The sequence below is a fragment of the Cynoglossus semilaevis genome, chromosome 15 (assembly GCF_000523025.1).
Source record: "Cynoglossus semilaevis isolate Cse_v1.0 chromosome 15, Cse_v1.0, whole genome shotgun sequence".
NCBI lineage: Eukaryota > Metazoa > Chordata > Actinopteri > Pleuronectiformes > Cynoglossidae > Cynoglossus > Cynoglossus semilaevis.
The window spans coordinates 11,397,237-11,410,842 of record NC_024321.1 but is presented as its reverse complement, the minus strand read 5'-3'; the positions used below and the strand labels follow the sequence as shown (position 1 = coordinate 11,410,842).

The 13,606-nt window shown below is 43.5% G+C and overlaps 1 protein-coding gene across 2 annotated transcripts; it reads right to left on the bottom strand.

The window, feature by feature from the left end:
• kdm3b (lysine (K)-specific demethylase 3B) lies at positions 1-13,606 on the bottom strand. 2 transcript variants are annotated; one of them, XM_008327119.3, is made up of 25 exons: positions 13,077-13,606; positions 11,121-11,285; positions 10,681-10,794; positions 10,424-10,529; positions 10,040-10,164; positions 9,900-9,959; positions 9,118-9,813; positions 7,845-9,006; positions 7,486-7,702; positions 7,147-7,361; positions 6,897-7,049; positions 6,708-6,815; positions 6,460-6,587; positions 6,052-6,364; positions 5,715-5,968; positions 5,005-5,277; positions 4,741-4,912; positions 4,555-4,645; positions 3,702-3,832; positions 3,463-3,582; positions 3,047-3,070; positions 888-1,027; positions 490-666; positions 256-390; positions 1-106 (listed from the first exon to the last, which is right to left on the bottom strand). In XM_008327119.3, exons 1-25 carry the CDS (start codon positions 13,281-13,283, stop codon positions 26-28), a joined length of 5,367 nt encoding a protein of 1,788 aa, XP_008325341.1. In that variant the 5' UTR covers positions 13,284-13,606; the 3' UTR covers positions 1-25. The 2 variants fall into 2 exon arrangements, with proteins under 2 accessions (XP_008325341.1, XP_008325342.1); XM_008327120.3 differs by lacking the exon at positions 3,047-3,070.

Sequence of the window (13,606 nt, the reverse complement as noted above, 5' to 3'; positions counted from 1 at the left end):
TTGTCTCGGGTTTTAGGTAAAAGTCCTAGGGACGGGCCATTTTAGGTTCGTGGGCCTTGAGCGTTCCAATGGCGTCCTTTACTGCGTGATAAATGATGTTCTTCACCTGCAGGGACAAAAAAAAAAAAAGAGAAATTTATGTTACAGATACAACAGTTACAAGAGATCAAACACTGGTGATAGAGAAGAGTATGTTACATTGATTCAAAGAGATCAAACACTGGTGATAGAGAAGAACAGGCTGAGCCTCTGAACCTGTAGCTTGTCTTCGTGGTTCGTGTGAGTGGTCGACAGGTGTCTGAACTCCTGCGTCAGTCTGAAACAGTGCCTCACATGCTCGGGCGACACGAAATCCTCAGCCACCTTGATACAACTGTACAAATTGTGCACCTGTGTAGGGGAAAAACACAAAAAATAAATAAACAAGTGAGTCATAAATTCAAGCAGGAAAGGCCTGGACAGATTCAGAACAGATTCTCTCATTCACACCTGGTGTGGTGCTCCAGCTGGGATGAAAACAGCATCTCCTAAGAACTGTACAATAGACCAGCCCTGGACTCCATACTCCTCATACAGCCTGTGGCGGAGCACTTGGTCCAGGTACCAGCTCTGGTCGTGAATTGGGTCATGGTCTGGAGGGTTTTCCTGACGCATTTCCTCCCCCACCTGACAGATCATAATAACAGTACAATAATCTCGAAAAATATCAGAACAACCAGTTCCACAACCCTAGAGACCAGTTAAACAATTACTGCAGAATGACAAGACACAGACGGTACACCAAACACCACCATCCAGTGCCTCTATTACTGTCTTTGATCCAACGTTAATATATTTCACGTGTACATTTGAGCATCTGCCGCAGCAGAGATGAAGAGGATGCTGACCTTGCGTAGCAGCTCCCTGATCTTCTCAGCATCCTTGGCAGCGTAAATATGCCACAATGCTCCAGGTTTCTCCTTTGCCTCGTATATTCTCCTCTTTGTCATTTCATCCACATCACCCTCTTCAATTGTGGTCATGACCTCTGGAGGATCCGACAAGGAGGGAAAACAAGAGAGAAAAAAAGCAAACATACAAGCAAACCGAAATGTTGTTAGCAATGTCTCTTTGATGAGGTTTTTTTTTATGGCAAGTGCTTTATAAATATAAGTAGAAGCCAATGATTCACTCTTAAATACGACTGTGTTTTATTATCCGTTTGAAAAGTAAACTACGGAGCCTCGTTTCTAGGGCAGCCTGTCAAAAACTGTCCTGCTTTTTCTTATTCATCTACATCCCGCACACTACTGGCACAGAACTGTAATTCTCAACTGGTGGCTCACGACTGCGTTATGGATCGCTGCAACACAAAGGGAACAAGAGTATGTTTCCTATTTTGTTGACTGTAAACACATTCAGCTCACTGATTAACCAGCAGTGAGGAAGACTTTGACTCTGACCAGACGGGTCAGGGTCAAAGTAGTGCACATTTGAGTTACTACACTACAACTGCCAGGAAAAGAAAAACAAAATCAAGGCTTGGAGGTACTTCCACGAGGTCTTTGTTTGATTTAAACCCTGCCGTTAAACCAGTTGAGAGCTCCAGTGGCCAAGAAATGGACAAGGTACAAATTACACAAACACATTTACTGAGAGAACATTTACGACCACGACCGGAGTTTGATCTCACAGAGCAACAACAGTGATACTACTCATTAAGATAGTACTAACCTACTGCTTATATAGGCTACATTGTTAGCACTAACTAAACAGTTCCTTGGACAAATGGTACATGGAAGCAAACACATTAATGAAAAATGTATTTACTTCATTTGACCCGTGTGTTCCACAGTCCTGAGGTTGTTTGTTTTCATGTGATCGTACCGTCATGTGTCTGTTAGATTAGGTGACCAAAGACATACTAAAGATTGACATGAATCTTGAGAGGGTCTTAACAGTGTTATGACAAAATTATATTCTGTGCCAATATCCACCATTTGACTTGTACAAAAACACTGAAACGACCAGCCTGACTTCATGCGTGCTAGCCAGTGATGGGAAATCTACTCATTATCGCGTCTCCGGTTCCTGTAAGGCCTTGAAAATTGTATGCACATACTCCTTGTTTCTGAGGCATAACATCGGGCTGGTCGTTTCTGTGTTTTTCCAGTGACTACGTAAGTTTCAGTACAAGTCAAATGGTGTATAATAACACAGAATATAATGTTGTCATAAAAACAGAATGGATAATTTTGCAAAAAAAGAAAAAAGCCATTTAAATTATAGCTATGCCGGTAATTTTTCTGTGCAAAACTTTTTTCAGAAATCTCTTGGCATTAAACAGGTAATATTTAAGAGGCATCAAAATCCATATGTGATAACAATGGGAGAAGTTTTAGGGTGTTTGAATTCAAGAGACATGTACATCTATAAAAAGATGGCTCTTCTTCTACAGTCATGTTTACATTTCTATAGGGAAAATATTTAAAAAAAAAAACTAAAAATATTGTTCTAATCTAAATGTGATTTGTATCAAACAAATAAAGGGGGCTGATGTGGAATAACAGCATGCCTTTGGTCCAATACTCTGGGACGATGAGTGATGGGATCATTTACGGACTCCATTTCTAGATGCCCTTCATTCAGTATTTAGCCCCACGCTGTAAGGACCAGAGCACAGCTCACCAAATGCCAGCTGGGACAGAGTGTCCCGAGATCTATCGTCAACTCGATGGCATATAATACTTGACCTGAATAACACACTCAGGTGCATTAACCGAAGAAAAAAAAACCCAAACCCGCCCGACCCCACGGAACCAAATTAGAAGAAGGAAGTCAGCATGTCCAAAAGAAACGGTATTCTCAAAGTGCAAATAAAGACGGCATTCACAGAGAAATGTAGAACGACACAAGACATGCCACAGTGGAAACTAACAGATGGGTCCGGGTGCTCTGGCCCCTACTGCACAGATGATAACATAAGGATAGGGTGGAGAATAGAGTGGGGGAGTTAGTGAAGAAGAAGGGCATGCTGCTGAACTGATACAACGTAAAGTCTACAGACCTTTGTATCCAGAGAAATCTGCCTCTGTGAATGAGAAATTTTGCCACATTGTAATTGATTTAGACCCATCGCAGGGTGACTTTGTCGTCTTATCCAAGCCAAATCAAGCCTGGAGCAGATTAAAACAGTAGAAGCATGACAATCGCAACACAATTCTGAAGATGTTCAATTGAAGGGCGGTTTGAGAGCAATCAGTTGGATGAAGGTCTGTGAGTTAACCCTTAAGGTGATTCTGTACCTTTGTCAACGTATGTATTCTACTGAATGTGCAGGGTTTAAGAAGTTGCCAAAATTGGTTCATAAGAACTTTCTATTAAATGAACAAAGTTGGAAAATAATTGTTTTTCAAATTATGTGTGTGTGTGTTTGTGTCTGTGTGTGTGTGAAAGAGATTGTTGAGTGTAGGAGGCACTTACCTTGCTCATGGTTATCATTTCCTTCAGGGATGCCAACATAAACCATGACGTTGACTGCATCAGACACATCCAGATGGAGGTTAGTGGTTCCCACCTTTCTGTCTTCACTGGAGATTAAGCCTGAGAGCCAAAACAAAAACAAAGAAGAGATAATAAGACGAAGAAGGACAGCACTTGAGTCAGATGAAGAATCTCGGCGCGTTGCCAAACTGTGATTATCTGGGTCGATTCCTTCTCACCGTAAGCATTGTACATCTTGGGACCAAGATCAGGACGAACAAAAAAATTGGGTAAACGGGCAGCGAGGTTCAAACGACCATCCCTTTTTGTGTACTCAGGTAAGGGCAGGTTATCCATCAGATCGTCAAACCTGGGGAAAAAAATCTACTGTTTACTCTAAAAGAACTGTAAGCAATACTTAACGTTCCACCCCTCAAAAAAGGACAACTAAGCAGATGGTTCTGTTTCCTTTCTCAACAATTCCTCACAGTAATCAAGCTTTTACAAAGTTACTCTCATGTGAACATGACATTGCCAAAATATGATGTAAACTTAATTAAATCACCATTATGCTCAGAGGATTTAGAATTCATTAAAGCTAATGCCCAAGGGCAAGATGACCTTTAAAATATACCATTTGAAAAGCCAACATTTTTCTTCATGCCATTGTTCATTTGGGTCTCAGACAGAGAGACAAGGAGACGGACACAAACACAGTTCTGTTGTCATAGTACCGCTGTAACAACTGGGCCCTGGTTCCAAACCATTAAATAGCTTGTAAGAGTAAGTATGAATATTTCCTATTTTCCAACAACTTTTTTTTCAGTCTGTACATAACAAAAAGTGTTTCAATAGTCTGTGAATGCACGGTAGAATAACTGGCTGTACAGTGCATGTCATTAAATTTGTGAACCCATTTAATTTCACAAACTTATTACATTGGTTATTAACTTTGGCAGCCCTAATCTATATGATAAGACAAGACTTACAACGGTAATGAACTTGGTCCACACGATGTTGCTTGTATAATCTCAAATGATAAACGTTACAGTAACTAGCACTCAACATAAATAAACATTCCTGGATACTCACCGTGTGGGCATCATGTCCCTGAAGTCCTCACATGGAGGCCAATCCTTCAACTTCAACACCATGGGCTGCCCATCAGCATCTTGCAGTCGTTCTGCAAAATGTGTCAGCAGTTGAACCACTTGGGCAACAGTTTCATTTGAACTAAAAAAGCCTCGAGTATTTATGCAAATATAAAAAAACACTTACTTTTGATGACCTGGAAGCCATCCCAGAAGTCCCGCACCTTCACGTCAGAAATGGTAGCACAGTTCCTGCAGTTGACAAGATCTACGTCCTGGTCTCCAAACTCCTTGCTAAAGGCGTCAGGTCTCCACAGCTCTTCTTTTAGACGTCTGTGTATTCCTGACACCAACACAGGCTGGAGACAAGTAGAAATTAGGCATCAGAACTAACAACGAAAAATAAGTTTCCAGACATTTAACAGTGTTGATTTCTTCTTGATTTCCATACCTGTCCCTGCTTCCAGCACTCCCTGAAGATCTTCCAGTTGTTAGTGTTTCTGGGATCTTGTAAGCAGAGGAGTCGTCCATCGCAGAGCCAGGAGTGTGAGGTGTGAGGTTCTAAAACGCTGAGGCCCATTACCCCGTCTTTACGGACCCCTAACACAGAGAGCTCGCTGCCCTCAGAGGTCCCAGTGCGACGACCTTCTGCCTTCTTGGTCTCAACGACGGAGGCAATGATGTGATCCAGGAAGTTTGGGAGGCTGCTCTTCACCTTGTCACTCTAACAGACAGAGTAGTGCTCTTTTAGACAGTAATTTTTGATTAATCTGCTTTTCACCCCTTTTTACATCAGTGTAAAACTGCTGAAGAATAAGAATCCAGAGTTTAAAGACAGAGAAATAAGTCTTTTGGTGTAAAGTCTGAAAACTGAACTGTAGCCAAACAACCACTTCACCATTTTTACATTTAACTGTAGCCAAACAAACAACCACTTCACCATTTTTACATTCACTGAGTTCACACTCCATAAGGGATTTTCAAAAAACAGCTACTGTTGTGCTCTGGCGCCCCCTATGGGACCTGTGGCAAAAACTTTATAAACTACACAATGTTAAGCATCTAGTTTGTCAACTTTGCTAAGACACTATTAATTTACATGTAGCAGGTATGTAAGAGTCTTTACAATTAATTCATATAATGTTTTTTATTAATACATACTCCTGCTGAGGTAAAGACAGAGGGGAACGGTACGCCACTCTCTCCAGGCCCCTGCGGTAGCTTCCCGGGTCCAGAGTTGAGCAGATCCCTCAAACTGGAACCTTCAGGTTTGGAGTGGCCCATGCCGGAGCCCAACAACAGGCTGTTAAATAGTTTGGGACTGGAACCTGAAGGCTTTGATAGGGCGCTGAGTGAGTCCAGACCAAACGGTGCCCTGCTATCTCGACCTATAATGGACCGAAGTGAACTGGATTCTGAAAGAAGATGGGTTGCTTTATTGGTAAAGTGTAGGTGCTTAAGAAAAATCCACAAGATTGCCCGAGTCTTTTCCACTTACCCTTGGTGTCATCCTTGGCTTTCTGTGTGGCCAAGTCTGCCAACCAGTGCAGAGCTGAGCTGTTGCCTTCTCCCGATATGCGAGATTCCTTGACGGAGAACTGGTTGATGCTGCAGGAGGTGGGTACGGTACTGTTGGAGTTACTGGTGCTGCCCGCACTTTCGCCACCCCCACTATCCGACGGCATGACTGTCTGTGTGGTTTCTGTTTTTACCACTGACGTTTCTCCTTCCGACTTTGGAGTGATGCCAATACCAGAAGATAAAGCTGCCACACCACCAGCACCAGCAGCGGCCATGCTGCTTGTTGTGGACTGCAGGGCACAAGCAGAACAAAACAAGACTTTTGACATCTGCAAATGGTTGAAGACCAGACAAACAAAAGGAAGTTGAAGGATAAAAAGAATACCTGTGAAATGCCATTGGGTGCAATGGGGCGCACAAGTGGCTTGGTTTGTCTACTTGCACAGGGACAATTGGCCTTAATGCCCCACTTGCCTCTTGCTGAATGAACCATGTCCCCTATGTTATAAAGAGCTAAAGCGAAGGGGAAAAAATTCTTATGTTATAGGTGTTGCTGAAGTGATTGCTACATCCCTTCTTTTCTAATTTAATCCTACAAAGGTGATATTCGATTTTACAATAACATGCTGTTACCTGTTCCTGGTATTATCTGTGTCGGCATGAGGTTCTGTGGCTCATGAGGTTGACCTTTAGCACATTTCAACCACGAGAAAACATCATCCTCTAGACCGTCTTCCAGCTCTGAAAGAACAAACGTAACGACACTTAATCCCAGTCACTTTAACACAACAGTATCGTACACAAGTTCCGGTAGTAGCTCACCTTCCCTTGGCCTGTTCCTGCGAAGACGATAGCAGTCCAAACACACACCGAAGCCACACTTTCGGCACACCCAGTGGATGTTGAACAGGGTTGTCTCGCACACGTCACACATTTCTCTGACGCCTCGCACGGCACGTTTCCAAGCAACTTTCTCTGCAAGGCAGACCAAATAAATAAAAAAATTAATACCAAATAGACACACCCCGGCATATGCACTAGAAAGACATGAATCAGGAAAACATATACTAACGGTGAGGTTCCACCATCATCATTGCCTCCTTCTCGGACATGACCAACCGACAGAACTGGTCTCCCACATTTGCCAATATATACTTAGACGTATCAAGGTCGAGTCCCTCCTGTATAGCAGGCACTGGCATCCACAAACTCATGGCCATAGAATCACTCTGCTGAGGACTAAGGAAACCTTCCACACGCAGCACACCTTTACGGGTGAATGCCAACCTGGTAGAAAACACAGAAAAACAAGGGAAAAAAGTTATGATTAGAATTTGAGTTGTAAGAACTACACGACTTTGCCTTGTGACAGTACACAGCAACATCACAACCAATTGCATCTGATGCAGACCTTCTAAAGTGGAAGAAGCGACAGGCTACGTTTGGGTCATTCTCCTCATCACTTTCGCCTTCTGCATTCCGGCTTTTGCGGTAACGCTCCAGGCGACATTCCCGGCACTTGTGTAGATGTGGGGCCACGTTGATGCAGGAACCATCCTGGAGAAACGACTCACCGGACTGCTTCAAACGACGGACCTTGCTCTGGTCTTTCAACACAGACTGGCCAACTGACAGAAACAACTCAGTGTTAATTTTGCTGCTTAGTTTTTTAACGATAAACACAGTCGATGTGTACGTGCGGTCCAGTCTTACCTTTGAAAGTTTTTTAACGACAAACACAGGCGATGTGCACGTGCGGTCCAGTCTTACCTTTGAAAGGCTTGTTTCTTGGACGACCCTTTGCTCCATGGCCTTTTTTCTGTAACATGGCCCCGTCTTTAGGTGGGTGTGGCCCTCCTGGGACTTGGCCTTTCTCCAACCCATCCTCATTCTCACTCAGGTCTGACAGATCACTGTTGCTACTAGAGTCAGAGTCATGTTTTGACGCCTGGCTTCTTTCCTCTAGGGTAAACTTTTGAGGCTGTGTCGGGTCAAAAGACAACGAGTCCTTCTCCATTCCACCCGGGCCAGCACTTCCAAAAATTCCACTACCAGAAGTACCATCCTCTTCGTCCTTTGTTTCAGGTTCTTCACTCTGTGGCTTCAGAGATGGGGCCAGTGTTGCAGAGGAAGAGCTGACTGAAGCAACTGCTGAGAGTGCCGGGAAAGAAGTCGGCAGAATTCCCTTGGGAGGCTCTGCCATTGTGAAGAGATTTGATTGGCTGTCCGAGGCAGAAACCACAGACTGAGGCTCAGCTCCTGAGAGTCCAGCAAAAGGTACGTGGGTGATTTTGTCCCCATATGCCAAAAATGGATTGGTGGGTTCTTTGGAGGCTTGCAAAAAAAGGTTCTGGTGGCTGTCAGAAGAAGTAAAACTAGACTGCAAGCCTAAGGACCCTGTAGTAGTTCCGTTGTTACTGCTTGTCTTGGCAGTACTTTGGCCACCAGAGGTTGATGTAAGACCACCAATACTTACGGTAGAGCTTCTTTCTCCTGTCGAGGTACAAACACCTTGCAAGGGGGATGCTGATTTGTTCAGTACCCCGTTTCCTGTTGGATGGGTCTCAGGCACTTTGGGCTGGTCGGGCTTTTTCAGCGCCTCAGCGGAGGTTGCAGATTTGAAAAGGCTTGGGGGATCTTTATTCTCAGACACTGCAGTAAAGTAATTGGTGTCTTTAGGCTGGCTCTGACTTGCAGTTACGCTGGGGCTTGAACCAGAGTTCTGAGACATACACTGAAAAAACAAGTTTTTGTCTTGGAGCGATTGAGCGTCATCTCTCGCTGAACCAAAGCCGAAGCCAAAAGGTCTTGAGGTGTCCTGTGAGGGTGTGGTAGTGGAAGAAGATCCATTGGTCTGAGAGGTAACATCTCCAAACACGAGGCCCACTGGTGCAGCCTGGGGCGACCCAAAACCCACGGGAGTTTTGGAGGCCTATAAAACAGAAGAGCAAAGTGTTTTTATTTAACTATACTAGTAACAGACACAAAGCCATGAGTATGGCAAATAATGAGTGCAAGCATTGGTAGTAAATTGATGTCTAACCTCCGTCTGGCTTCCCCAGGTAGGTGCTTTAGGACTAAAGCCCACCGAAGCAGAAAGTGCCACACTGGGGCCGCTGTCATTAGACCAAGAAATAGTGACAGGGCCTGGGGAAACAAGTGCGGCTGTTTTTGAAAAGGACGACTGGGAGGTTTCCTCACGGTCCGGTTGCGGGGATGGCGAGGCTTTGGGTGCATGAGCACCAGGAACCAGACTTGGCATTTGGCCGAGAGAAGGAAAAGAAGTGGAGGAGAAAGGAGAGGGGGCCGGTTTGAGGGGAGGAGGTGTTGGGGTGTGTGTGACACTAGTGGAGTCCGCTGCTCCTTGTACGGTCACTGGCCGACCGTTTTCTTTGACGTGGGTTGGATAACGTGGTGGAGTCATGTTGGACTGGTCCATCTGAGATGGGAAACTGGTACTGGAGACTGACACGCTGACCTGAGGAAAGACTGCCTCTGAAGAACCTCCGTTTTTAGTTGTGCTACTGACTTTCTGAGCAGAGTCTCCGGCCCAGATCCCCGTCCCCTCCAGCGTGGGGTTGTTTGAGTCCACACAGTGCTGCGCGTTCGCTCCAACATCTGCTCCTTTAAAACGTTTCAAGTTCAAGTCATCCTCACCTTCTGAGGCTGTCCTACGTCTGCGCCCTGTATCACCCTTGATTGTTTCCGTGTCCTTCCTTCGTAGCAAACTCTTTCCGAGCTAAACGGCAGACACATACACATATGTCAACTGAACAAAACTGCAAAATCAGAAACAATTGCGTGTTTTATGGGGTTTTTGTTTACCTCCTCTGTAGCCAGCATGACATGAATCACACGAGGATCTACGATCTGATTTTCTCCACCCTACAACAATGAGGAGATGTTTAGGAGCCATTCTAACATAACATGGGTGGAATGTGTAGGTGCTGTCTATAGTCACTTACCTTATCCAGGTGAATCTCCATAATGTGTGAAACAGGGTCATGCTGTGAGACGAGTCCTGATGCCCAGCACTCTTCAAACTCCGGTTGGTACACAAGCACTCTACGTCCCTGTATAGTGTATGAGCCTAAACCAGAGTGGGAAAAAATTAAACTCCAGAAGATTCAACTTTGCATGATGTTAAATGAACATTAACGACAACTATTTAAGTGTAAGTGGATTTACACCAGATTAAAATAACAAAAGAACAAGTGTCATCCGTTGCTTATTTGTTTGCAAATTTTGTTTGATATTATTTATGAACAAAACAATGGCAATATCAGTCCATTTGACCTGTGTTGTTCATGTGCATCTGGTAATCAAATGAAGACTGTATATATTTATACCCTTCCTGAAGATCTCCTGCAGTTCAAAGTCAGATCGCCAGCTGGAGATGGCAGCCTGCAGAGACGGCTCCTCCGACAGTAAGGGGTGTCTCAAATCTTTATCCATCTGTACACAGGCAAAAAACATTGTCAGGAGACAAGACTTGTTGTTGAAAAATCATGCGCTAATTTGTTTATTGTGGAAGACTAGTTGATGTATAACTTTCCTATGATGGTACATAACAAGAAACACTGTAAAATAAAGCTAAAGTACACACCTCAAATTTCTGCATAGTTTTGTCATCAGACAAAAACTCAAAATTCTTGCTTCCAAAATACTCCACAGGAACCAATGTTCCTAAACCCACACGATCCACTAGGGAGCGGAAAACCTGAACAGAAGATGAACGACGTTCTTAAGATACAAATATGATCAACATACAGGCTTGTGACTTAGATGTACAGTAAGTTCTACGTAGGGTTGGGCATGTAGGGTTAACAGTGAATACAAGAACCTTTAAACAGCTATAACCACAACATAAAAACAGAACTGGATGTCAGACACAAGATGTTCCACAGATGCTGCTGCCAAGTTAGCTGGTAGTCCAACATTCTTAAACAAAAGACATTACCTAAGCATTCTGGCAGCATATCACACATATTACTTTTGAACAGCCTGACTAAAAGAAGCGAGTGTATTCACACAAAGATCACTCACCAGGGCAGGCCAAGCCGTGGCTGATGCTGGAGCTCCCCTCACCCTGTTGTTGCCACTGTGGTTGGCCCAAACAACATAGTCCTCCACTAACACAGCCTTCACACCATCATCGTACACCTGGACCCACGAACAACGCTGGGAAGCATTCTCAAACTCCACAAATACCTGTAGACGGAGAGAAAATGAAAGAGTTATCGCACTGTGCAAAAGTTGTAGGAAGGCGTACATGTTGACATCGAGCTATTTTTCATTTTTAAATATTTGAAACAAATGCACAGGACCAGGCCCTCATATTCAAACAAATTTAACATTTTTTCACAGATTGTTTCAGGAGACTTTATTAAGAAAATTTAAATGTAGTTTTTTTGCTATATTTGGAGAGGTTGTCAAGAGAAAGAACTATCGCTTTGTGACCATAAAAAAAGCCCACTACCTTGGCTGAACAGGTTTGAATACAAGTTTTGTTAATCACTTTAAAACATTACTATGTGTGTGTACCCAGTACACTAATGGAACATAACTTGTACACTTAGTTTTCCTAGGCAGTAATGCACCAAGCAGAATCACATTAGTGGGCCCACTGGTTGGATTACAAGAATATGATGAAGGAGTGCCTGTCACACATTATCATACTTATGTCTGCAGGGATATGTTGATCATTAAGCTGTCTAGGAGAATCATGAATACTTGATTCTTTTTTTCCCCCCACAAGCCCATTTTGCTTGAAAATTATATATCAAAGACATTAGATCTATCTAGTCATCTGGTTTAAATTATTTTGTTTTATCTTTATGCCAGTAAAGGTTTTTTTTTATTTATTCACATATGGTTGAAAAGCGTCACAAACTGGACTGAGTATCAAGAAAATAGGGGAAGATTGAAGAAAATTACGTTAAAGTTTTGTTAGCTGCTTCAGCTATGTATGTTTTTCTGTTTGTTTTAATAACCCTAGGGTCACTTTGAAAAAAAGCGTAGTGACAACTTTAATCGTCATGTTTTTTTTTCTGTTGGAGGCTCAATTTCTGATGACACAACAGTCTATTCTTTGAGTAACAGTAAGAGTTACTCATGCAAACAATTCATTGTTTACAATTGAGGATCCCATATATTAAATGAACATTTTTTGAGAAAGTAATTACTGCCATTACTAAAAAAAATAAATGAAACAAAACTAATTGCCCCATGTCTGCTCGTTGTGTATAGAGTTGTGTTAATTCATTGGTAATAATCCTACTCTTTGTTGAGTGTGTAGTGACAAAAGTCACCAGTAAAATGTACTTTTTTTCTGCCTCTGTGTCGATGAAGTTATACAACTTTGACACTGAACCTTCAACCATAAACCTGTGCATCGTTTGGACCATGTCAGAGTTGCACTCACTTAACCCACAGTGTTTCTGAAATGTAGGTCACCCACAGCCGTGTTTATAAACCATGCCCGCTCAACAATTAGCTTTTACCTTAACACTGTTCGGCTAAAAAGTGAATTTTTATCATTTAAATAATATCTAACCATTCGACGTTTGTTCGTTTAAAGGTTTCATTAATTAATTCCTAGTTCGCTGACGTCCGAGGCCTTTCAAACTGCTAATATCTACCCATTAGCAACCACGTCACTACGGTTTTATTGTAATTTACAGACATTTTATCTAGTTTATTTTTCACTGGATCAGAACTAAAAGTGTCGGAGATGGAAATGGCCATAAACACGTATATTTACATAGGCAAAAAACTGAACAAAGCAAAGGCCGGAAAATCCTCGATCTCGAGTTTGGCTTCACCGCGTAGCTATAGTGGATATATGAGCATCAATTAACTGGTGACGAACCCGACGACTTTAAAGGGAAATATAGGCTGAAACAGGCAGTAAAACCACTCAATAAATATCACCTGATGTTTGCGCGTGTTACTGTGAGTTTTGTTCTACATTACAGCATCAAATACATGACATACACTGACCGTGAGACCTGCAGCGGTGGTTGTTGTTATCGCTTCAGCTTCGCTAACCTCAGGAGCGGCCAGGCCGATGACGCTCACCGCTCGCACCGTCCCCCGAAGCCAGTCATGAGCCCACGGTGCTTGGGCCGACTCCGACCCATTTGTGGACCTGCCGTCGTCGAGCAGCAGAAGCAGACGCTTTCCTACCAATTCAAGAGAGTCTCCCATGGTTCGCTGGCGAGTTAGCTGCCCTCAGTGAGCCACCATCAACTGTGGAACTTCTCCCCCCGGGATGGGAAGTGCAGAACAGCAGAAAATTAACACAAAACAGCGGTGACGACTTCGTTTCCGACTTTGCAGCTCGACAGACGTTGTCTCGCCCGTTGCAGCCGCGGGGAAGCAGCGGCGGGGCGAGAGGTAAAGGAGGTGAAGATGTTTTTGTCCTCAGATCTAACTCAACTCTCCTGCTCTGTCCGCCATTGAGCCCTGCAACAATCAAACGCACTCCTCGTCGACAGCCAGGAGCACTGCGGAGACGGAGCACAGCGAGT

Excerpts from the sequence above, each read along its gene's own strand:
- kdm3b (XM_008327119.3), bottom strand. The coding sequence starts at position 13,283 with ATGGGAGACTCTCTTGAATTGGTAGGAAAGCGTCTGCTTCTGCTGCTC. Across the intron at positions 9,814-9,899 it reads TCATGCTGGCTACAGAGGAG|CTCGGAAAGAGTTTGCTACG; the intron begins GTAAACAAAAAC and ends TCTGCCGTTTAG. Across the intron at positions 7,050-7,146 it reads GATGATGGTGGAACCTCACC|AGAAAGTTGCTTGGAAACGT; the intron begins GTTAGTATATGT and ends TCTGCCTTGCAG.